Source organism: Pyrgilauda ruficollis, unplaced genomic scaffold, assembly GCF_017590135.1.
Source record: "Pyrgilauda ruficollis isolate IOZ18807 unplaced genomic scaffold, ASM1759013v1 scaffold25, whole genome shotgun sequence".
Taxonomy (NCBI): domain Eukaryota; kingdom Metazoa; phylum Chordata; class Aves; order Passeriformes; family Passeridae; genus Pyrgilauda; species Pyrgilauda ruficollis.
Genome location: NW_024523822.1, coordinates 13,754,568 through 13,780,350, shown reverse-complemented (window position 1 = coordinate 13,780,350; position 25,783 = coordinate 13,754,568). Strand labels below are relative to the sequence as shown.

Sequence of the window (25,783 nt, the reverse complement as noted above, 5' to 3'; positions counted from 1 at the left end):
TCCAGTGATGGAAAGTGACCTGGCAACAACATCAGCTACTTTCCTTGTGATCCTGGGATGTGTGTCATCAGGCCTCATATACTTGTGATTTTTCAGTTTCATCAAGTGGTCTTGAACCTGCTCTGTGCTTACAGTGTGAGCGACCTCTCTCCCTCAAATCCCATGTAGAGGATCGAGGACTTGAGAGAAATGGGAAACCTGACAGCAAAGACTGAGGCAAAGAGCTCTCTCTGAAGTACCTCAGTCTTCTCCATATCTGTTGTCACCAGTTCTTCCCTCGCAATTATCAGGGGAAACACTCTCTTCACCTTGTTTTTTTGGGTTTTTTTTGGTTTTTTTTTTTTTTTTTTTTTTTTTTTTTTTCAGAAGGATTGGACATTGTTCCAATATCAAGTACTGGAAGAGACTATCCAAGGTGGTGTTGGAGTCAGCATCCCTGGAGGTGTTCAGATGTGTAGATGTGATATTTGAGGACACGGTTTAAGGGTGGACTTGGCAGTGTTGATTTAACCATTGTACTTACAGGTCTCTTCCAATCTAAGTATCTGATTCCAGGATTATTATTCATGAAAAGACCAGTATTTGGCCAGGTATTTATGGTGCAATTGCTTTAGGATAGCAATTCCTTAATGGATTGCAGATGAGTTAATTGCTACCACTAATAAATTTGAGACGTGTGGAAGTACTGTAATTTCTACTTTTTAAGCAGTACTAATCATTAAAAAAATATTGCTGACAATGCTAGAATTCAGTTTCAGCTATTCTTAAATTCCTAAACTATATGGAATATTCTCTCATGTGGAAAGAACCTTTATTAAGCCCCAATTCATAAGTTGTTATTAAAGTTTAACTAAAGTATTGTTACTAAATTACAGTAATGCATTAAGGCAAAGTGCAATAATATTTTAAATTTTGAGTACCATGGTAGAACAGTCTGCCCTGATGGTATTTCATTTAAGATGTTAGCATTTCATAAAAGTATTTCTGATGATGTGTCTTAGGTTGGGAGAAAGAATGGGATGACACTATTAAAATTGTCACAAATATAAAGAATCCTGAGTATTTTTTTTAAATTAAAAAAGTTAATTAGATTTGTGGAGTGTTAACATACATTAACTGTAACTAACTAGGTAAATAATTTTAAAGAATTATTACTATGAAGATCCTGGAAGAGCAAAAAAATTACCCCATTAATTTATGGGGGTTTAATATTAAGTAACATTATACAATAAGCCACAAGTAATTTTTTTTGTTTATCCATAGAATCATTATTCTGTGATCAGAAAATTACACAGAAGATGGAAGATAATTAAGTACTGTAAAAACCATGTAAATCTTTTCTCCTGTGAGCCATGCAGACTTTGTCTGAGATATGATGCATAGCAAATAAATCAGCTGTTGTATCATTTAATTTTTGGGTTTTAAATTTCGAAATAATTATCTTTCCCCTGGAAAATTCCTAAAGAACATTGGTTTAAATATGTCTCGTTTATGTGTTAATAATGTGAAAACATTTATCTTCCAATTTATCAGGGTTAATCAAGAAACTTATCCAAGTGTTTAATCTGCTAGTTTTACTGGGCACTGCTTGATAGGAAGGTTGAGAAGCAAAAATGGAAGTTAAGTAGCATTTCAATAGAATTAGGCTTCCTAAATTGATAATTGCAGTCCTGATTATTCCTATTCTGCTGATGTTAATCACAGAAGGAGCTAAACTCCAAAACCTTTTCAGTACTTGCCATTAAGTTTCCCTGGGTGCCTGTGATTCTGAGGCTGTACATCCATGCACCCAGCAATGTGACAGTCTGCTCTGGCCTGGTGAGCCTGGCACCCAAGTGAACTTAAACCTGATTGCTATAATATTTTTAGTCTGTTTGAAAAGGTGACTGATATGAAGGCTTTCCTATGAAACTAAAATGCAAGGTGGAGAAGCATTAAGTGTTATTGACAAGGCATAGGGGGAAGAAGGTAAATAAATGGTGATGCCATACATCAGTCACAGCACTTTTTCAGGACATTTGGAAGTTTGCCTCCAGCAGCTTGGTCTGACAATTGCTGCAGGTGGCTTTTAATGCAATGTCCATCTAGCCACTGGTTCCTGTAACATGCCTTTTGAAAACCCAGCACACAAAATGTGAAATTCAATCATTTAGTATGCTTGCTGTGTTGGGTGTGCATGTGTCCAATCTCGTATTACAGGTTGTCTTCAGCAAATGGAGAGTGTCACAATCTTCTTAATGTCCTCAAACCCAATCTTCAGTGTACTCTCTCAGGGGGAGAATATATGTCACTAGGATGTGGGAGGAGTAGTTCTGGAGTTGTAGAGGAAGAAGTGGAAATCACCCTGCTGAGTGTTGTAACTGTTAAGCTGTTTAATAAAAAGGGAGACATCATAATCACAGATTTCAATTTCTACTGCTGTCAGTGTTCACTATTCAGCTCTTAAAAGCGAACATGTACTTCCAGGAGAGGAATCTAGGTACTGAATCCAGGGTAGAGGAATCTACATAAACCCCCAGAAAGACAGAAAGGATAATTCTCCACTGCAAACTTTCATTATTTTCTCAAATAGCTTCCTTCATATAATAATGGTTTTTCTGGATCTTATTTCTCTGTGGCCCATTCCTAAATGTTTTAGAGGGACTTAGAAAAGGAGTTAAAAGATAGATCAACATTTATTTTTCATAAATGTATTTTCAAATGCTTTTTTTCCTCCTGTGCTATTTAATTGGAAAGTATTTCTTGTAAAGCTATGGATGGAAAAAAAAGGATTTATAATTAATTTCAGAAACTGGAAATGCTGAACATTTTGATGAAGGTTTATCACAGAAATTATTCTGTCAGACACAACAGAGAGATTAATATTGTCAATGCCCTTAATATTCAAAATACATACTGTCAGTCACCAGTGACAATTACAAAACTCTGTTAGCCATTACATCAGTGTGGTTTCTCAGAAACATCTTGTTAATCTACTAATTTGGCAAAGACTGAGCTCACTGAAGACATTTTCCCTTAGTGCAGGAATGAGCAGTTAATATGTTCTTTTGGCCAGGCATTTACTTGTTCAGTTCTGGCAAGAGTCTTTCTAGTAGCTCCATCTGTGAACACAGATGTGGGAAACAGACGTGGGTTTTTTTCCCACAGCAGACTATTTAATACAGAAGGAAGCTAAAAAAGACTAGAGGGAAGAACTAAAATTAACTGTAAAATGCATTTAAAATAGTCCATTTTAAGTTTCAGCTGGCTTTAAAGAATGGTTAGAACTCAAAAAATTAACAGTTTTCACTGCTATACAGTATCATGCTTGTGATTCACTTTACAAGAATGAAAAATATCTGGAAACTTCCAGCATTTGATTTCAGATAATAAACTATAACCAAATTTGAGACAAAATTTTGGGAAGAAAATGCATTATAACATAAAACTGCAGCTTTCACAACACTTCCTTGTTGCTATCACACTATTCATTCAGCAAATAGAATCAACATTTAGAATTGCACTGATTTGCAAATTTTTGCAAACAATATTGACATTTTAAAAAAAGAAAAGAAAGAAAATCAAGTTTACTTCTTTCTATTAATCAGAACCCTGTAACAGTAGAAGGTTTTAAAGTTGTGACATTTGTTACTTTTCTTAATGAAGGAATAGAAAACAGCTGATCTTTTTAGGCTGTTCTTCCTTTGTTGTAGAAGAGGTGATGAGAGGAGGTGAGAGAGTGCAGGGAACACACATGCCTTCATAATAATGTTGCTACTTAAAAATTACAGCTTTCTTTTAAATATGGAAGGCATGTATTACATAGTGGGTAGTTGCATATTAAAAAAATCAAAGAATCAGTCTAATGCCTCATTATGGGCTTCTAATGTCATTGATATGCCTTCATGTACCTGAGTAATGGTCACTGGATTGTCAGATGAGGTTAAGGATTAGGGAAGTTGTATTTCTTTCTGGAGCAGCAAGTGAAAGTGAGATGAAATATTTCAATACAACATAAGTAGTAGTTGCACATGTTTATAGACTACTATAAAATTTCCAGTCATTGGAAATGTGAGAGCTGTCTTGGCTGGCCAGACAGTAAATAACTAATTTACTGTTAGCTGAATGCAATTAATTTAAAATAAATATTTAAAAAATGCTTGGCAGTTATTTAGATTTCTTACAAAAAGAAAAAAAAATCTCCTTACTTAATGCTTTATGGCTTTACAGAAATTTTCTTCTATCTATAGGTTAACCGGGAGCTTTGTACCAGACTTAATTGTGAGCATGAGCAATCAGATGTGGTTGCACCTTCAAACGGATGAAAGTGTGGGCTCAATTGGTTTCAAGGTTAACTACAAAGGTAATGACATCATTGGAAGCAAATGTAATGGTGTACCAAAAATTAGGCCAATATTATGGAATGTTTTTCTTTCATATTAGTGAGTGGATGCATTCTATTTCCAGTTCTGCCAGTTTTAAAATGAAGACAAATATAAGCTGAATTGTAAAAAAGAAAAAAAAATATTCTTTTAAAGGTACTATGGTACATGAAACTGCACGCATTTTGTTTGATGTGTTGTTACAGTGATTGAGTTTTGACATATAACTTTACTCTTATTCTCTCTTATTTAACATGGACAGCTATTAAAATGAAATAATTATGTGGTTATTTAAAGATGAATGAGTAAAAAAAATGAATACTTCATACATTCTTTTGAAAATTAATGCCTATCATAACATAAAAAAACCACTGCAAGTAAGCAACTTGAATTACTGCTAAATTTTGAGCCAGGACCAAGAAAAACTTAATAATGTTATTCTTTATGGTCTTAAAGTGCATAATGCACTATATAAACAATCTGTTGCTATTTGATAGCTCTGGAAGTACATACAGTTTTTTACAGAGCATGAACAGCAAAATCAAAAATGCTAAAGTACAACATACATATACATACACATGCATTTCTGTATTATTAAAGAATTAGGTTTGGGTTTTTTTTGTATATTACTTTTAACATAGAAGTATGTCCTTCTTACAAGAACTTTATTAATTGCATGGTTGCTGTCTAGCACCAAAACCAGATAATAGAAAGTATGATTATTCATCAGAAGATGAGAGAGGAAAGACAAAAGTTAAAACAGTGACTGTGTGTATTAGAAATGCTGACATTGCTGAGAATAGACAGATGGAGTGAATGAGCATATTGTGAATAAACCTGCACAATGTGACTTGCTGGGTTGTTGGTTTTACTCCTGTAGTGTAAAGTAAAGCTCCTTAGTGGTACAAGTGCACTTGTGCACTCTTGATATTCATATCTAGTAGTCTAAGATAGGAAGATCTTAGTACTTTGCTGCATGGTAATAATTAAGATTTCCACATTCTGGCTATTGAAAGGGGAAAGAGATGATTAGTATAAACAAGTATAATAATTTTCTAATACATAAAAGTTAGAATCATATTTGAGTGGAAAAGGATGAGCTTTAGATCTGAACTCTAACTTGCAGAGCTCAAGTTGTCGATTCTTTTATTTACATGATTCTTTCCTGATAAAATTAGTTTTACTTGCAACAGTTTTAGTTTGCAGAAGGCAGAGGATTATTGTCTATTCTTATATGCTATGTCTTCTTTTATTCATGAGTTACATTTATTCTTAGAAGCTATAGTTCTGCAAGAATAAAATTAATTGGATATGAATAGGTAGAAGGGTACAGAAAGGGTGAACATTCACAACAGCATCTCCATATAATCAACTTTGTGATTGTATGCCTAGATATTGAATCTATTTCTCTCTTGCCCTACAAAGGTAATTTATGTTAGTTCACTAAATAGCACTTGAATGCAGCAAACACTTAATGAATTTGTGCTCTGTGGTGGTGGTTGTGGGGGGGGATTGCTTTTTTTTCCTCCTTTTGTTTGAGTTTGGGTTTATTTTGTGGGATTCCCCACCACCGCCTCACTGCCAATCCAGAGTATAGGATAATTTTTTCATCTAAGTTGCCTTCATTTTGATCCCTGATAAAATGTGTTCATTAGACATATCAGAAATTGGGCAATGGTCATAAAGAAAAATTGAAAGGGTATCAAGGGCTAGTCATGTCTTAAGGCATTGCTATTTCTGTTTTTTTTTTTTTTTTTACTGTTAAGTCCTTTCTAGTGACAATGGTAGACGCTGGAAACAGATGTATAAATGGGTAGTATTTTGGATTAGCAACTGTTCTGCAATTTAAGTTTTGAAATTTATGAATTGGAAGTTGAGAGAAAGTCCAGTGAGGTAAACGTAGTATTTTGGATTAGCAACTGTTCTGCAATTTAAGTTCTGAAATTTATGAAAGTTCTGGAAGTTGAGAGAAAGTCCAGTGAGTGAATATTTGCATTAGAACAGTGCATTCAGGGCTGTGACATAACATGGAATTATTTACTAGAATCAAAAAATTGTAAAGAATTTTCCCTTTTCAGAAAATTTTTAGAAATACTTATGAGAATGATGATTTCTAGAAGTCAGGGTCAAAGGAAATTTCAGTTTATTTTATTAATTCTTTAGAATGTATGCTTAACTTGCTTATTCTCTTTACTAGATCAAATGTATTTCCTTAACTTGACTTCTTCCACCTCACAAATTCCACTCTTCACTTAGACAGCCAGCTATGGCTGATACTATATTTATTTTTACATGTATTTATTATGTGTTTAAGTCTTGTGAATTTCTGCTGACATGATAGGTGCAATTACATTAGCATTTTACATTAGATCCAGCAGTTTGGTTTTTGAACTGAATCTTCTCCTGATCATTCCCACTGCCCTTGTTTTAGTTTTCATCATGGAGCAATCTTGAAAGACACAAATTACATTTGTTTGAGGTAATTCATAAGGTGCAATTGAATGGCATCAGGAACAGCATTCCTTTTGTGCTCCAGCTGCTAATGGGCATTTCTCAGGAACTTGTAAAGCTTTTTTCAAAGTAAAACCACTAAAATAAAATGAAATGTATATAGATAATATGGGTACTTTATTGTTTTGCTTTACTGATCTGCTTATGCTGGAGTTAATTATTTGATATTGTATTTGCTAACAGGACTTACTAACACTAAAATAATTTACTACTAAAAGGTTTTGATGCCTAAATTTCTGCTTCTCTGCTTCTCAGACTCAAATAATTATATGTAGTGGAGATATCCATGCCTCATCCCATCAAAATTCATAAAGACATTCTTAAACCTAAGCGACATTTGCATCTGATTCTGCCAGACATTTTGAACATTGTTCCAATTCCTACATGGAATATGAGGAACAAAAGATTATAGGATGTCATCACTCAGTGCCCTTTCCCCATTCTCCCCCAAAATGGTACTCTTGCTTACAGTGCAAGATAGAAGGACACCTCCTTTCTGACTGGAATAGAAATGAATATGCCACGTTTTTAGTGATAGAAATAGACAAATTAATTTTTAAATACATTTGTATGTATCAGTTTTTAGCTGAGTAATTCTTTTAAGTTTATGTTATTACATGTTACATTATGTTACATTATTATGTTACTCTTTTATGTATCTGCCATTTGAGAAAATCTTGGAAGATATTGTGAAATTTTGTTTACTTCTACATTGAGGTGTTGCACATGGAGCTATTTTATAGTTTTTAATAGCTGGATAACATTATAAATATTTAAATATTAAAAATTAAATGTGAGAATATTTTAAAGTAAACAAATAATCATTGTTGTTTTAAAATCCCTTTTCCAGTATCCCATAAAATAACAGTACTTAAAAAGGTAGAATAATTAATATAGGGATTAGACAGGACAGAAATACAAGCACTGCCTCACTACAGTTAATATTTTATCTGTTATCCACTGTAGTATAAACTGTTTTGGGTCTGTTTCATGCTTCAAATGTATGTGTAGCATATTAAGTAAAAACATGGAATATTTAGAAATTGTAAGTGAATTATTTTTACGTCATAATTTTAGGGATTATTTGAAAACCTTTCTTTAGAAATGAGATCAGACTTTGGTGGTTGCTTAATTACCAAGTAAAACAAATAAATAATGGATTATTTTCAGACTTCCCGTATCATTACTATGAAAAGAAACCACAAATTAATAGTTTTAAATGTTGGTGTGTTTCATGAATGCTTAGGATCCTTCAGGATATTTCAGGAAATGGTCGCCTGTTGTCACGTAGCACTTCTATTCTCAAAGCCATGGTGAAGAGGAAAGAAGTATTTAGCTAAACAGTAGTAGTAGAGAAACCATCTCCAACATACTCAAACACTGGAACTGAATGGTATTCATTTATAATTGAGTAAAAAACAGCTGCACAAAATATGAGACAAACCTATGGCAGAGCCGTTGAAGAAACCCATTTTTCTGAAATAAGAATTGTGAATTTATTTTGACACACAAAAAACTTTTATAATCTAGCAATAGAATATTATAGTTCCTGGAAAATTATATATGAGAATATAAAGTGTAATAGCTTTCATGAACACTTGTCTCCTTTTGTAACTTTGGACATGTATGAAAGATTAAATACAAGATATTCCTTATACAGTCTTTCAACATAAATTGTATGACAAAAATTTTGGGATTAACAAATAATGTAAATTATTTGAAAAGATGCTGTAGGGAATGAAATCAGTAGTAAACCTAGTAAAAATTGGCTTTATCATCATCATGTGGGAAAGCTGAACTTCTGTTTAGGTCAGATTTGAGTCTTCTGAAACAGACAAAACTAACCTCAGGGCAGTCTTTTTCTGCTAGGTCCTGATATCATACTCTCAGTTTCTGTGCTGTGGCCAGATCTGAGGGAAATTTTTCTCTTTTGTTCTATCTGTTTTATTTTGCTGTATTCATTGAAAACTCTTAAATTGGCAGGTTCTCCTGATAGTTCCGCCTCCTGTTAGGACAAAAACTGTTTATTCATACATCAGACATACTCCAATCTAATTACATAAGAAAATAAAGTTGAAGAAGGTTGCATTGACTAAAGTGCAATGATAGGTTTGAGTAGAGGGCTATTTAAGATGCCAATCTAAATAGCAGTGTATGTAAAAAGTGAATTTGAAGCAAAGTGGACTTGGTTGTTCAATTTTCCATAATGATGATTGAACTTTAGCATATGGGACTTAAACTCTGACATCCAGTATTTCAGAAGATTTCTTTTTGCTTAAAGCATGACATTCATCTTGCTTCAAGCACTATGGCTTGTTCCTGAGTTCTTAGGATACTAGTGCAGCCTGGGGCAGCTCTCTGGAGTTTGTGATCCACTTTCATCCTATTTTCCTAGCAGTAAGTACTGAGTTTCAGACACACCTGAGGTTTTCACACACACAGATGGCACAGAGATATTTTTCCATGACAAACTGCCCAACAGTGATTGCTTTTCTATTGGTGACAGAATACTGAATTATCTGAATCCATTGTTAGTTCCCCGTGTCTAAAAACATGAATTTCAAATGTGTGAAATAAGAAACGTTTACCATAACTCAGACTTCAGGAAGGTCTCATTTTGACAAACTGTGAAAGTAGCTTATCTGTGAAACATGTGCCTTCACGTTCATTCTACCAGGAAAAAAAAATGTAGCTTTAATACTTGCTGTTCTTATTATTGGCTAATTTAAAAAAACCCCAAAAAACAAACAACTAAATCTCAGTGAGACTGTGGACAATTTCATTGTGTAGTTTTGGGTTTCACAAGACAGCTGATGTGTTTCTTTGATTAAATACTACATAATCCCCCTTTTGTGAGGATGGGGAAAGTAAAGCTTTTCTGCTTTCTGCACATCATAATCAAGAATTAAAACTATGACACATTTCTACTTTCTGAACTGTTCAATTTTATAAATTTCTGTGTATAATCTCTTGGGGTATTTTCACTGTTCTGATGATTTCTGTTGCCTTTCTATCCACTCTTCTCTGTGTTTCTCAGCATGTGCTTGTTCTCTTTGTGTGTTTTGTGGTGCATTAACTAGACAGGATCATATAAATTACTTATTTAACTGGATTCTAGCCTCAGTTCTATTCCTTGTGCATCCTAACTTGAGTTTGCAGAAAGAATGACATGCAGAGATTTGCACTAATGGTGAAAATCCATGCGAATTATTTTAATTCATGTAAGTGTCATGATTAGTTCAAATTCTTAAACACAAATACTGCTTTGTATTTTTTAGAAAATTTAAACACTTATTTTTGTGCAACACTACTTACCAACAGGTTACTAATACAAGAAAAATTTCTCTGATTTCTCTGTATTAATTCCACGTCTGCTGAAAGTTGTTGCAAGTTTTGTAATTCCAGATCATTTATATTTCAGATGTTTCTTGAACATATTGTGCAAAAGTGCATCCATTTCAGAAACTTGGGGCAGTTCCCCTTGTTAACTTAGTGGCAAAATAGTAATTGGTTTTGTATTTTACTCTTGTGTTCTTCCTGCTTTGTTGGCCACAATTCACCACTGACTTTTTCTGACCCTACTCAATCAGTTTTATCCAAATATGTGAACAATATTTTTATCTAATTTTCAAACAATGCATTCAACATAAAATTTCCTGTTTGTAATCCCTAGATTATAAGTATATGAGAACAGTTGTAGAGAGGCATAATAAAGATTCATTTAACTGGGTACAACATAAGGAAAAATAAGCAAGCAATACTATAGTGATACTTCTACAAAATGTTTTCTTACTCCCTAACAGTTAATGGCATAAACACTTCCTAATTCCAGTGTATTTAGAGTAAGTAAAACTTGATTGACTTTTTCATCCATGATTTCTTCTGTTTTTCCTCTCAAGCTCACATATAGTATTCTAAATATTTTCTGGCAAGGACATTTCAGTAAAAAGTATTTCCTTCTGTTCACTGTAGTTCTACTGGCTTTATCTGATGACTTTTCATTTTTTCCCCTAGAAAATACAATGTATTTAATCTTCCATTTTAGTGCTTACTTGGTTTTGCAGAACCTTTATTTCTTCACAGGTAACTGTCCTCATTGCTGTTTTGTGTAAGCTATCATCAGCAAGCTTTGTCATTTCACTGCTTGCCTTGTTTTCCATCTTCTAATATATTGTCAGACAATAACTTTAACTACCCTGACATCTGCTGGACAAGCAACAAGGCAGAGCAGAAACAATCCAGGACGATCCTGGAAAGCATTGATGTCAGCTTTCTGACACAGGTACTGGAGGATCCCACAAGGAATGGTGTACTCCTTGACTCATTCTAATGAACTGGGAAGGCCTTTTTGGTGATATGAAGTTTGGGAGCAGCCTTGGCTGTAGTGACCATGAGATTTGAGTTCAATATTGGGTGAGGAGGAAGCAGTCAGCAAGTAAAATTACAGCCATTGACTTCAGGAAAGATGACTTCAGTCTTTTGGGGGATGTTCCTTGAAGAATCCCATAGAAAAAGGCACCACAGGGAAATGGGGTCCAAGAGAGTTGATATCCAAGGATCATTTCCAACCCTGCACAAGAACGATGCATCCTGACAAGTAAGAAATCAGAGGGGACAAGAGATGTGTGTGAATATATAAAGAACTCCTGTCATTACTCAACCAGGAAATACACAGGAGATGAAAGCAGGGATGGAAGTGGCCTCTTGAAATGAATATAGAGAGATGGTCAGAATAAGTAGAAATGAGACCAGGAAGGCCAAGGCCCATCGGGAATTAAATCGGCCAAGGATGTCCAGGACAACCAGAAGAGCTTCTTAAAATACATCAATAATAGAATCAAAACAAAAGGATAATGTGGGCCTATTAGTAAATGGAGGGGAACCCTGGTAACAGGGGACACAGAGAAGGCAGAGTTATCAAATGCCTTCTTTGCATCAATCTTCACTGACATGATCAGCCCTCAGGGTCAAATGCCTTCTTTGCATCAATCTTCACTCAGGGCTCTCTGACACAGACCAGAGTAAAGGAGTCTTGGAAAGAAGACTTTTCCTTGGTGAAGGAGGATTGGGTTAGATAACACCTAAGTAAACCTGGCATCCACAAGCCCATGAGCTCTGGCAGGATGTGTCCATGAGAGATCTTCTGGACACTGTAGTGAGGTCACTCACAGTTACCTTTGCAAGTTCATGGCAATCAGGAGAGGTACCTGGTGACTGTACCCTGGTCTTCAAAAAGGGCAAGAAGAAGGACACAGGGACTTATTGGCCAGTCAGCCTCTCTTCAATCCCTGGAAAGGTGATGGAGCACCTCATTCTGAAGGCCATCTGTATCCATATGGATGACAAGAAGTATTAGATTAGAAGTATTCAGCATGGATTCACTAAAGGTAAATCAGGCTTGACCAAACAGATTGCCTTCTACAGTAAAACAACTACCTGAATCAATGAAGGGAGAGCAGTGTCTACCTTGGCTTCTGCAAAGATTTTGATGCTATCTCTCACAAAATCCTGACAGACAAAATCAGGAACTGTTGACTGGATGAGTGAGTAGTGAGGTGGATTGAGAACTGGTTGAATGGCAGATCTCAGAGGGTCATAATCAGTGACAACCTAGTTGAAGGTTTTTCACTAATGGTGTCCTCCAAAGTTCTATACTGGGGCCAGTGTCCTTTAACTTATTCATCAATGACTTGGATGAAGGAGCAGATGCCTCCTTGGCAAGTTCACTGATGACACAAATCTGGGAGGAGTGGCCAACACCCCAGAGGGCTGTCCAGGCCTTCTGAAGGACCTTAAGAGATTGGAGAGATGTGCAGAGAAGAGTTTAAAATTCATCAAAGGCAAGGGCAGGGTCCTGCATGTGGAGGAAAACCCCATGGACCAGTACAGGCTGTGGGCTGACCTGCTGGGAAGCAGCTCTGTGGAGAATGACCTGAGGGTCCTGCTGGAAAACAAATTGACCACAAGCCCAGCAGTGTGGCCAAGAAGGCCAATGATGTTCTGGAGTGCATTAGGAAGGTTAGGTCAGCAGATCCTGCCCCTTTACTCAGCCCTAGTGAGGCACATCTGGAGTGCTTTGTCCAGTACTGGAATCCTCAGCGAAAAAGAGTCATGGAGCTCCTGGAGCAAGTCCAATGGAGGGCAAAATAGATAATTAAGGGCCTGAAGCATCTCTCTTATAAGGAAAGACTGAGGGAGCTGGGCTTCTTCAATCTTGAGAAAAAATCTTGGAGAGAGAATGTTATAAATATCTATAAGTATTTGAAGGGAGGATGTCAGAGGATGGATCCAGACTCTATTGGTGGTGCCAAGCAACAGGACAAGGGACAAGAGGCAATGAGCAAGAACTGGTGTACAGGAAGTTCCACCTGAATGCGAGGAAGAGCTTGTTTAATGTGCAGTGACCATGCACTGGAATCTCCCTCACTGGAAGTATTCAAGAGCTGGAAATAGTCAATATCTGGACATTGTCCTGGGCATTGTGCTTTGGGATGACCCTGCTTGAGCAGGGAGGTTGGACCAGATAACTCACTGTGCTCCCTTCCAGCCTTACCCATTTTGTGGTTCTGTGAAACAGTTTAGATACAGAAGAAGTCCATTAGTGACTTCTCTTCTCTGGCAGAACTGACCATTTACTTTTACCACCAACTAACTATATTTTAAGCTAACATGCAGAAAAAAAAGCCTGTCATTTTATGAAAGAATTCCTAATCTCTGTAAGGACTTTCCATTTGGGCTTCCTCAAATGCCCTTTTAGAACTGCAAATAGTATACCTAAACTGAATTTCTCTCATCTCTATGCCAGCTAATCTCCCTGGAAAGCATTAGTGCATTTATAATGCAGGACTTTGCTTTAAAAAAAAACTTGGTGGTTTGTCATTTTTATACATGTGTCAGCTGAATTTAAGCTTAATTATAATTTCTACAGTCTTGTTATATCTCAGGTTTACATCTCTGTACTTTTCAGATGTCCTTTGGAACTCTTTCTCAAAATAGAAATTGTATTTGCATCCCTGTCCTACACTACTAAAGTCACCTTAAGAAATTGGACATTTCTTAAGCTTTTCAACCTGCACTTTGAGTCACAACCCAAGTTCTTCTCATAGAATCATGCTACAGAAAAATTACTTAGGTTTTATAGTATTGCTTTATGGCAGCTAGCCAAATTGGAAGCTTTTGTTCTTCTTTCTGATGGAGTACCCATGTTATTTGGTTACTAGTTGGTAGTTTTGGGGGTTATGAGAGGGCTGCTTACAAATGACCATGTGTTGTTCCATAGAAAATAAGTTCTTCCAAAGCTTTGATGCATACCTTCAGGTTTTGTGGTGTGTTTTGGTTTTTTTTTTTTTAATTTTTGTTTGGGTTTTGTGGTTTTGTTTGTTAGGGTTTTGTGGTTTTGTTTGTTTGGGTTTTGTGGTTTTGTTTGTTTTTAATTGTTCTTTTTGATTATTCTGTTGTTGTTATTGGGATATTAGCTTTTAATTACTAATTTTCTCCAACTGGTTTTTAACATTTCAATCTTCAATAGTTCATCTTCATTAATAGAAAAGTTCATGTTTGTTGTACAGCTGAAACAAGGAATTTCCTATCTTTATCAGGATATATGTTTTGCATTTGGGTTTGAATAAAAAGACTACTGCTGCTCTACTAGCCATTTTCTACCCTTAATCAAGAGACTGTGTACAATTTTTTTTTGTGTACATGTGTATTTAAATACACAGAAATATACTTTTAATCCAACAAATAGTCAACTGTTACTATGTAATTTGTAATTTTTAAATATTCAAAATTATATACTTACTTCATAAAATGTGTAGGGACAAATATTGCATCAGATGTGATCTTTCATAAAAGATTTATTTTCATAAAAGGTATTTCTGAGATCTTAAAAGGCTTTGCAGGTTACATTATAAAGAAGGTCTTAAAAATATCATGTAGTAGAGGGTTAAAAAAATTACAACATTTTATGCACTGGAATTTAGCTTCTCAATAAATTTTTACCAGTATTTATTGTAACTGTGTAATCTTTCAAAGCAAATATATTGATCTCAGGTCACTTAAAACAATAAGTTGTGTTTCTAAAAGTCATTGCATCAGAATGTATTTTTATGTAGGGCTTTTTGGATGTCTTTTAAAATAATTTCTGGAAGATGTATCTTTTTGGTATGGAGAAACTTTCATTTTTCTATTAACTTTCCCAGATTGGTGAAAATAGGTCTTCAGACCAAAAGCAAGTTCTTAGAAAATGGAATTGTATGCTTTTTCTCCATTTCACCTTTCTAAGTCCCAAAATATTTATTTACTGGTACTTTTTGCATATAAGCTTCTTTTTGAATGTGGAGTTTTAAATCTGATTTGACGATTGGGCTAGATCATCTCAGGTTGGAATAGGCCATCTTCAGAGGTCTCTTCCTACCCTAACTATTCTGATTCTCCACATTAGTGTTGTTTAATATTATATTCTCCAAGTTGACTTAAAAATGAGATTATTTGGCTTCAACAAGTCAATTTAATATTCATAATTGTACTTAATTGTTTTGTTTGGTTAAAAGGAAGGTGGCATATGACTTATGATCCTTTTTTACAATTCTCCTCTTGTCAGAGGAGAGCTGGTCAGACAAGTTTTTATTTGAAGGTGACTCCCATGACTTTTTAATTTTGTTCAATAAAATTGTAGGTCATTCTTTCTGTTTTACAATATTTAATTAAAAGCATTTAGCAATCCAACCTTTTGTGATAGTGTTATCCATAAAGAATTGGAAGGATTTTCACTGCTCTGACCTTAGTCTGTTGGGCAATATGAATACATTACATGTGGAAAGGTCATCTTTTGCTATGTCCCTAAGTATTAGCTACTGCTTAAACCAGGACACTGGGCTAAGTGGCTGTTACTCTGATTTGTTCTCTGCAGTATTTCAGTGTGTTTTTAACTGTAATCAGTTTCGCTGTCTTCTCCATTAAGCATATATGTTATAAGAGAGTAGCTGTTTATCTTTGATTTGGGAGTAAAAAATATATTCAAAACAGCTTAAGTTAAAATTTTGTTACAATAATTTTTGAGCCTTATCTCTGTAACTGAAAGCAAAAGCAAATATGCAAATAATAAAGCAATTCACGCTTTTCAAAGATCCTCCTGGGCAAAGGGTAGAATTTAAAAGCCCAACATGATAGAATAGCAGTTAGAATATCTTGACCTGAAGAGCTCTAAAAAGTGGCAGGAATCTAGAGTCCTTTGTTCGTACTTAATACCTTTCTTATCTCTGAGTGAATCTACCTCCTTATTTGCAGTACATGGCTTTTGTGTTCTGCACCAACTGGCCGTGATTCGTGACTTCAAACCTCTTTTCTCCACACATTTTACAACACTGAGAATTTGCCGTGCCTGGTTAGTCCATGCCTTTAACTACACTTGCATTTGATTTGATGGAGGCTCCCCTCCTGGCTGTACTGCATCAATTTCCTTGCGGTGGTGAAGGTCTGTGTGTGGCAGTCTCTGGAGATGTCAGCTTTCAAAACACTAAGATGCATTTCCTGCTACATCAGCCTGTGGAAGGGTGACAGAAGTAAGATTTCCATCTGTTTATCTACTGAAGTAACATCATGGCATAGTAGTTGCTTAATTTCTTCATCTGTTGGCATTGCATGGAACAGAGGGCTGAAAATGCATCTTGCTTGGGTGAAGTGTTTGTTTTGTATACTTCAGTGTGTTAGGTAGCTACAAGCAGGTCAGCACTATATTTAGAATACAGTCAGAGCTTAAAGTATATGTATGTATAGATTTTTTTCAAATTTTTTCCAGATGAAACACAAAATAATAACTGATAACTCCCAAAATAATAACTGATTGAGATGTTACACTTCTCTAATTTGGACTTCTGGTTTTCCATATTGCCAAGCATATGCCCTGAGAATATTATTTTTTACCCTTCTTTTTCCTCCAAGTCAATAATTGATTTCTATGAGTGCTGTTATGCTAGAAAACAACTACATCAGCAGGCCTTGTCATCATATATTTTCATAGTCTGAGAAATTTCTATTAATTACTTATATTGTATTAGAGTGTATCGTGCATTTATTGCTGGCATTTATTTCAGATTGCTGTTGCATGGCATTTTCTGTAACATATTTCCAGAGAAAATGCCTAAAAGCTATAATGCTTTAATGCTATAATGATTTGCCTGTTTATATTTGACTATTGCAGTTAACCACAGCAGGCACCTAAATTCCACATGGCCACATGCTTGCACCCCTTGCAGCAGGATAGGGGACAGAATCCAAAAGGAAAAAGTGAGAAAACTCATGGACTGAGACAGAGTTTCATGAGTAAATCAAAAGCTGCACATGCAAGCAAAACTAAGCAAGGCACTCATTTTCCTTTTCCCACTGTCAGGCAGATGTTTAGCAGTGTTATTCATAATGGTTACTTGGGAACGCAAACTCTGTATCTCTGACCCTGTCTCACACCTTCTCCCAGCTCTTATTGCTGAGCATGACATCAAATGGTATGAGCTGTCCCTTGGGTCAGTTGGGATCAGCTGTCCTGACTGTGACCCCTCCTGTTTGTGCTACCACAGCCTCCTCGCTATTAGGGTGGTGAGGAACACCCAAGGGCCAGATTCCGTGCAAGCACTGATCAGCAGTAGGTTAAACATCAGTGTCTTGTCAGTGCTATTTTCATTGCAAATCTGAAACAGCACCATGAACATCTGGGAAGAAAACTGCCCCTTACCCCAGGCAAAACTATTACACCGACTTACTATATGCTGATGCTTACTTCCAAAGATGGTGCACAGATAGTGCACTAATCATTACATTACCTTGCATGAAACTCATTTATTATTTTTCTGAACTGATGAGCCTGTACTTTCTCAGTAATTGGTGTTATTGCCAAACTTTAACTAAGTTTTCATCTTTTTCTTTTTAGTGCTGAAGCAACAGTTTACTAAAATCTAGTTTCCTTGCCACTGGGGACAGTATGTGAATTTCTGCTTGATGTTCTTGGTGTTTTTTTTGCTTTTATAGTTTTCTCTTTTTTTTTAATTTTAGGAGTTTTTTTTTTTAAATTGAGGAATAGATGAAAGACTATACAAAGAGAGTTTTAAGTTAAAAGAACCCTTGTTTATGCTGATAATTCATGCTGGTTATCTAAAATATATGCTGAACATCCCCTTTCATCATTATATTTAATGTAAGAAATGGAAATTAAATAAAAATCCATAATAATGCTTTTTTTTCTTTCCCCTTTCTTTTAGCCTTTTGTGGTGTATTTCTATGTGTAAAGTATTTCATGACATATGAAAAATGCTAGAATAACACATTGTTGATCCCCATGGTGCAAATCTGTTATTAAAGTGAGATGTATAGTGTGAATTTGCATTCCTTAAAACTAAGGCAAAAATCCAAACTCTAATCTCAAGAGGATTTTTTTTTTTGTCAAAAAATAGACAGTCATCTTTATCCTTGAATTATAAGTCTAGGCTTTTAAAATTGTTTCTTTAATAAAAGGAAGAGGGTGGCATTTCTCTTTGCCTTTAGCTTTAGCTTTTTGTTGTTTTTTATTTAACCACTAGCAGCATGTGTAAAATGCTGAAAGATGCAATTTTATCAGAAAACAAAATACTGTACTGACTGGCCAGTGCTCCAAGGTGGTGCTAAGGTGTCTAAACACTGAGTCTTTACTTTCTCTATCAACAGCTCAACATACATTTTTTGTTGTTGTTGTCATTATTATTACAATAATAATGTTGTCATTATTGCATTTCTGTGTTTTAATATCTGTCCATATATTTTATCATTTGCAATTAATGGATTCTCCAGATATTGAAGAAAAGTCCTTCAATTTACACAAAAAAGGCCTATTTGCCAGGGCCACTCTATTCTCTCCTTTACTCTCCTCACCCACTCCTTCTAGCTCTCACTTTCCATCTCATTCTTCTCCCTTTTTCTTTTCCTCTTTTCCTCTCCTCTTCCTCTGGCTGGAATATTTTGCCTATTGAAAATCTTGCAAATCATGTAAAAAGTGATCTGCTAAGCTGAGTAATACAAGATGAGAGTAGCTGATCTGAAATTCCTTGTAACTTCATGAATATTCATGAAGTCTGATTGAACACCTGAGGAAGTGAGTGGCAGAGAAACCCTAGGAAGATCAAGGTGATATGCCTAAGCAAATGTTATGGTTTTCCAGACAACATGCTGTGGAGTTTAGTGCTTCTGATGCAGTCTTTTATTCATTCTAAAAATACAGTGAAGAATCAGAATTAGTTTTATTTTCTAGAATCTCTTAGTTAAAGTGAAAGAAAAAGTAATGGGAGGGTAAAAAAAAAAATTCCTATGCTCTCCATGATAGCTTCTTTCTATTACTTTATTTTTAACTTCAGGTATCACAAGCCTCAGGTTCAACAGAATTGTCAAAATTTATATACTATGTAATTCTGGTAATAATCTGAGAAACAAATTTTTTTTTTATTTACTTTTTTTTAAGCAGGAAAAAAAAGAGGATTTTTAAATATAAACTTGCACTTTTTTATGTCATTCCTCTAAAAATTATTTTCAGCTTTTTCTTGTTCTAAATTACTTATCATAATACTGACAATAAAGACATTTTATATCAGTCCAGTGTCCCTTGGAGACAGTTTTCTGTGGTTTAGTTTTGTCATGTGGAGAACTAACAGAAAAAGACCTATTCCTTTATGGTTTTTAACAATCAGAGTTCTATATTTTTCCTTTACCATGGGGGAAAAAAATTGGACTCCCTCAAGTGGGAACAGATTTCAATATTAAAAAAAATAAAAATTTACACAGAGTTTTGCAGTTGAATAACCTAACATGTATGTGCAATTTCAATTATTTTACCTAGGTGAAAGTACAACTGTGTTGTGAAACTGAACAAAGTTGTAATTCTATGGTGAAATCTTTAATAATGCTGATTAACAGGTGATGGAGACAGCTAATGAAAAAAGACCACAGCTGACTTCTCAGCCAAACTGAGTTTTGGGATGCTGTTTTGAACTTCTTATAACAGGGGCTTAGGAGAGCAGCAGAAACTTCAGTGATACAGAAAAGCATTTAAGGTCTTTGTTTCAATTTCTGCAGGTTTCTTCAATAGGGTTGGTTTTTTTTCTTTTTAAATGGAACTGAAGATGGTAGTGGATTTGGTTTTTCTGGGTTTTTTTTGAATGATTAACTAATATGGAAAATTACAAATAAAGACATGGAGTATAATAATTAAATCTGCATTTTAAACTCATTGAGAAAATAGAAAGATATGAGGATGTGCCTCTAAACTAACAAATCTTGGTTACTGCTTTTGTTAGTCACTTAATAGTCTTAAGTTGAACTGTTTGGATTGTTACAGAGACCCATTTGTGAAGAAAATGAACTTTACTAAATAGGTGTCATGACCAACAGTTTAATTAAATGGTAATTAAAGAGATATTATGACAACTTTCTCTGAGTGTTAATGTAAATTATTGAACAAATACAGAAGTTAACCTGATGAAATTAATTAGATGACATGAAACAAATGAGTTCACAAGTCAGCCTTAGAAGGTGCTTTTAGTAGATATTTAATAATAATGGAAATTAGAAGGTCTGTTAATGATGTTGTTTAAAAGTTAACTGAATTCTTGGAAATAGGGAAACAAACTGATATTATTCTAAATTTAAAGAAGCAATTAAAAAAATTTTTACTTGGTGAAATTTGAGCACCTTGTCCCTAAAATCGTGGGGCTTGCAATTCCTCCTCTTTGAGGAGGCATTTCAGGGAGGTGATCTGAACATCATCTCATCTAAGATGGTGAGAGCTGTGTCATCCAGACAAAGGAACGGATAAAAAGCAACTTGCACTTCAGTGGAGTGATACATTCAGTCTAAGCATAAGCAAAAGGGAACACAAGATAGAAAAAGTAAGAATTTCTTGTTTGTCTAATTCACGTTTTAATTCTAGCATTCAGATTATCTAATTAACACAGAGGAACTTTATTACCAATACAGATAAGAGCACATAACTTTGCTATCTGCACCTGTTCTCTGGATTTAAGTTCACCTTCACAATGTTTTTTTGTACCCTAACATTAACATTTGCCTTCCACTTGCAGAGGGCAGTGGGGAGGAATGCACTACAATTTTTCATTATCCTGCCTTCAGTGCTTGGAGGAGTAGGATGATCTTAGTGGGATTCCCTTCTCCTTTGGGTCTCCTTAAGCAGCTATCCTTACATAGTACTCAAAACAGTCAGCTTGTTTGTGAATGGGTTTTTTGTGTTGTTGGTTTATTTTTTTATTCCAAGTTAGTGTTTTGCATTTGCAGAAACCACTCCCCCACCTTGCACCCCTGTTTCCACAACCACCAAGGGCTGTGGAATATTATACAGTGTCTACCTCCATTAGTCAGAACTTCCCTGCACATTGACTGACACAAAAGCTCAGACAGGATAAGTAATAGGTCACACCATTACCAAACAACTTCTGTTTTGCTCAAACCAGTTTAAAAGCAGCTCTGGCCAAGGCAAACCCAGCCAAACACTGAATCCTGCCATGGCAGGTCATTGCAATGCTTGTGGCCATTTAATGTAAATGGGATAGCAACCACAATATATAACCTTCCTAAAAAGAAAGTTTAAATGCTTTTAAGACTTGGCTTTCAGAATCCAGAGTTCTCTCCGGTCTATTGTCTATGCGTTGCTAACAAGTATACAACATATAATTTATGTCTATATATAAGAGCTATATATTAAAAATTGTGACACATATAGGTGTCTGAATCAGTTCTGTGGAGAAAAATGATGTTAAATGCATTCTTTCTTCAGTCTGAGATGATAAAAAAAGTAATCAACATCTCACATATGATGAGTTAGGGATAAAGGAAAAGCCAGATAAGCAGTAAAGTTCACTATAATTAAAGAAATGACTGCTTTTATAGATCAGATTTACAGTAAATACATATAGGTGCATAGAGAGAATGGTTGCCTTAAAATTTCAAAAGGAATTTCAAAAGGGGGAAGAAATTGTGCTTGACTTTCTGAAAAGTAGTGAATTATATAAAAATGTCAACTTTTTGGTAGTAGTGTTGTCAGCAGTAATGAAGGGGAAAAAAAGGACCTTTCAGTTTGAAATTTTGGCTAAATTGAGGGGAAAACAAAATGTGATGGTCTTAATTGTGAGTGACAAAAATGAAGTGTGCTGTTGAATACAGTCACTTTCTTGTTGGAAAGACAAGAGGCTGTCATCAATTTATTATTTATTACATACAACCATGAATTTTTTAGAATTCTGTCTTGGAATTACTTAAAACAGATATGAATGTAATAGCTGTAGGTTATGCACATAGCTTCAATAATAAATCTTATCATAAGCCTAACTGTCATGGTTTGACACTGGCGCAATGCCAGTGCTCCCATGAAAATATATTCTCCCCAGTGGCTGCTATGAGATGTGACCAGAAACAAAGCAAAACAGGCTCCAGTTTAGGAATAAAAAAAAAAAAAAAAACAAAAAAAAACCAACAACAACAACAACAACAACAAAAAACAAACAAAAAAAAAAAAACCCAAACAAACAAACAAAAAAACCCCAAAAAACCCCAAAACTTTATTAACTTACACAATGTCAAAAGGAACACACACACAAAACTCAGAATGAAAACCCTCCAAAACACTCCTCCTCCTCCTCCCCCCAGTTTTCACCACAGCATAATATAAAACCTTAGATTCTCAATCCAGTTACTACCCCTCAGATAATCAACTCAGTTCATCAAGGAGAGAGGGGTCCCTTTTGTACCATAGGCTTCCCTAGGAAACACAGTTGAAACCTCTTGTGTTTCCATGTCACTCATGGCACTGCCCGGAGATCATTTGCCCTCATGACCTCTTCCTTCCATGTCCAGTGCTCTCACCACTGTGCATGGATCAGAACTGCTTCTAGGGTTCCTCTTTTAAGGATGCTTTGCCCAGTTCCAAAAAAGCAACATTCTCACTTTTGGGACACCAGTCCCCCCCACCCCGATTCACCCCCTGGGGCCGAGGGATCTCGAGAACAGAGATCTTCCTCTTCACTGAAGACAGAGGGCATCACCACACCCTCCTTTTCACACACTCCTTCACATAACATCACTGCACTCTCTTGGCTCCAAGCCATTTCCTCCCCCTAAACGCAGAGTCTGTGTTATATGGAAAAAAATGGGTCTGTCCATGGCTATACAAGAAAAGAGTCCAGCCCAAGGCCACTCCATCATCTCCTCCCACCTAGGATTCTTCTCAGCTTCCTCTGACGTCTTTCACTTGCACAAAGTTTCGTCACACTTGCTGATTTCTTTCTCTTCCATCTCTATCCCTTTTCTCATTCAGATTCAGGAAGATCAGAATTTGCAAGCTTTCCATTATCCAAGAAAAGGGTTAAAATCTCGGGCTCTGCCTGCCCAAAACTCCCACAGTGGCTGGGCACCTTCTCACCGCACTCCTCCCCTTCTCCTTTGGCAGTGCTGCCAGCACAAGATACCAAATTTCAAGGTGGAACAAGCACAGGCACAGGCTCTCTCCCTCTCTCTCTCTCTCTCTTCTTGGGGTGGGGAGGGTGCTGCCCGATGCCTCTCAGTTCCTCCACCCTTCCATCCTGCAGGGGTCTTCACCCCCTCCTCTGCCCAAGGCTCTGGCCTACCTCACCCAGGCCGCATGGCTTCCCCTCCCACACCCAGCCCATGAAGGGGAGGCCTGACCTCTTTCATGAACAGGAACCTAGAGAGTTCCCCTGGGAGTTCCCTGCTTTTAACCCCCTGTGTTCTCAGAGGTGTATCCATGTCTTCAGTGGCCACACCAGGTGCCAATGTTCAAATCTGAGCACTGATTGGTTTGACCACAACCTCCTGAAAAACTCACTTCCTTATCAACCTAGGACAAAGAAGTATGAAAAAAAACCCTTAGAGCATAAGTGTTATGGTTGCTTTCTACATGACATTTGTAGATCATATTTAGATTAAAAAATAACTTCATATCTGATGATAGAAACCATTGAGCACTACAGCTATCTAAAGTTATTGCACTGCAATTTGTTTATTTGATTGTACTGTGCTAATATTATTTTCTCCTCAATTTGGTTGTTTTTCTCCCTAAGCTTAACCACTTCAATGTATAGTAAGAAATAGATAAATTAAATCAAAAATAGTCCTGAAAATGTACATTGTGTTAGTGTACTTATGATCTGGGAAACTACCTTATACTTGGCCAGTAGTGAATACACTATGTATTCCATTAACATGGCAATTACTACTGTTAACTTTTTATTTCAACCTAAAGGACACCTGTAATCTGACAGTCTAGCCACAGGCTTCATAAAATGAGAGCACAGACAGAGTGTAATAAATAACATTTGGCTGAGCGGTATGGTGCATTATTTCCTACTCTAGCATTGCATTTAAAAAGACTAAAAGCTGCACATGACAGAATTTAAGCCCTGGGCACAGTTTGTTTTTTTTTTTCTCAAAATAAAAAGGTGTCTCTAAAATATTACAACCAAGAAATAAGAATAATCTAAAAGCTTCAAGGCACCTTTTCTACAACTTTGTAGAAACCAAATCACTTCATCTAGTGTGACATATGTACTGTAATATATGGTGTGCCAAGTCAATTAAATCATTAATTGTCTGTTTTTAAGAAAAACAGATGGTGGGTCAAATTTTATTAACTTTCAACAATTTTAGGTTCTACACCTATTGGTGATATGCTCATATTACCCAGCAGGGAGTTGAAAAGAGATTGTCAATGCCTTTTTCAAACTGTTTGCTTTTCCTCTCCACTTCCACCCTTGTTTTAAGGAGTACTGAAAACTGGTTTTATTTTGTGGATTTTTCTACAAGTATCGCGGTTTGGTTGTTTTTTTGGTTTTTTTTTTTCTGTTTTATCTATCCAAAATGAAGCTGTAGGTTAGAAATAATCATATAAAGATATAGAGTAGTGATTGGAAGTTTTCTAGTTTTGATCTATTCAAGCAGTTATTAAGGATTATAAACTTAATTTGCTTTAACATAGCCTTATTACCCAGCTGACTGACCCTGGAAATCTTTTCTCCATTATTTCTATAGTTTAAGTATTTTTTGCAATAATTTTACAATGGCTATATTTAGGCTATCTGGCTAGACATGTGAACCATAATTAAAATCATTACATTTGTGGCGTCTTCTCAATTGTTAAGAGTTTTGTTCTCTCTGTTTTCTAAGTAGTTATTACCTTCCATGCCAGGACAACATTTCCTTAGAATAAAATCATCAAGGTTGGAAGAGACATTCAAGATCACCCAATCCAACTGTTGACTCAGCACTACCATTGCAAACACTAAACTACCAAACCACATCATCCAGTGCCTGATCCAGACACCTCTTAAACATCCCCAGGGATGATGACTCCACCACCTCCCTGGGCAGCCTACTCCAATACTTGACAACCCTAACAGTGAATTATTTTATTCTAACAGCTACTCTGAATCTCCCCTATCTCAGTTTAAGACCATTTCCTGTGTTCTTGTCATGGCAGACACAGCAGAAGAGACCAGTCCTCCCTTCTTTCAGGTACTTGTAGAGAGTGATGAGGTCTGAGCATCCTCAGAGATTAAACAAAACAGCTGCCTCAGCCATTCCTGCTAAGACATATTTCCTAGAACTTACAAGAGCCCTATTGCCTTTTTGTGGGCACACTCGAGCACCTCATTGTCCTTTTTAAAGTTCGTGGCCCAGAACTGAATGCAGTACTTGCAGTGAGGCCCCACCAATGCTGAGTACAGTTCTTCCTGCAGATGCCCTCTTTTTTCATAAGTATATCTGCTAAAGCAGAACATTTACTCCAGAATTTATCTGTTAGCTAAATTCTCACTTTTTCTACTAGTTATGATATTTCTGAAAAGCCACATTTATTGTAAATAGGGAAG

General features: G+C 35.8%; 1 protein-coding gene across 3 annotated transcripts in view; it reads left to right on the top strand.

Annotated features, from left to right (window-relative positions):
- Positions 1-25,783, top strand: part of CSMD3 (CUB and Sushi multiple domains 3) — a 579,207-nt gene that overhangs the window by 278,834 nt on the left and 274,590 nt on the right. For all 3 annotated transcript variants that reach the window (XM_041470732.1, XM_041470731.1, XM_041470730.1), the window contains one exon: positions 4,230-4,342. In XM_041470732.1, the coding sequence (XP_041326666.1) occupies positions 4,230-4,342 (113 nt within the window). The remainder of the gene's footprint in view (positions 1-4,229; positions 4,343-25,783) is intronic.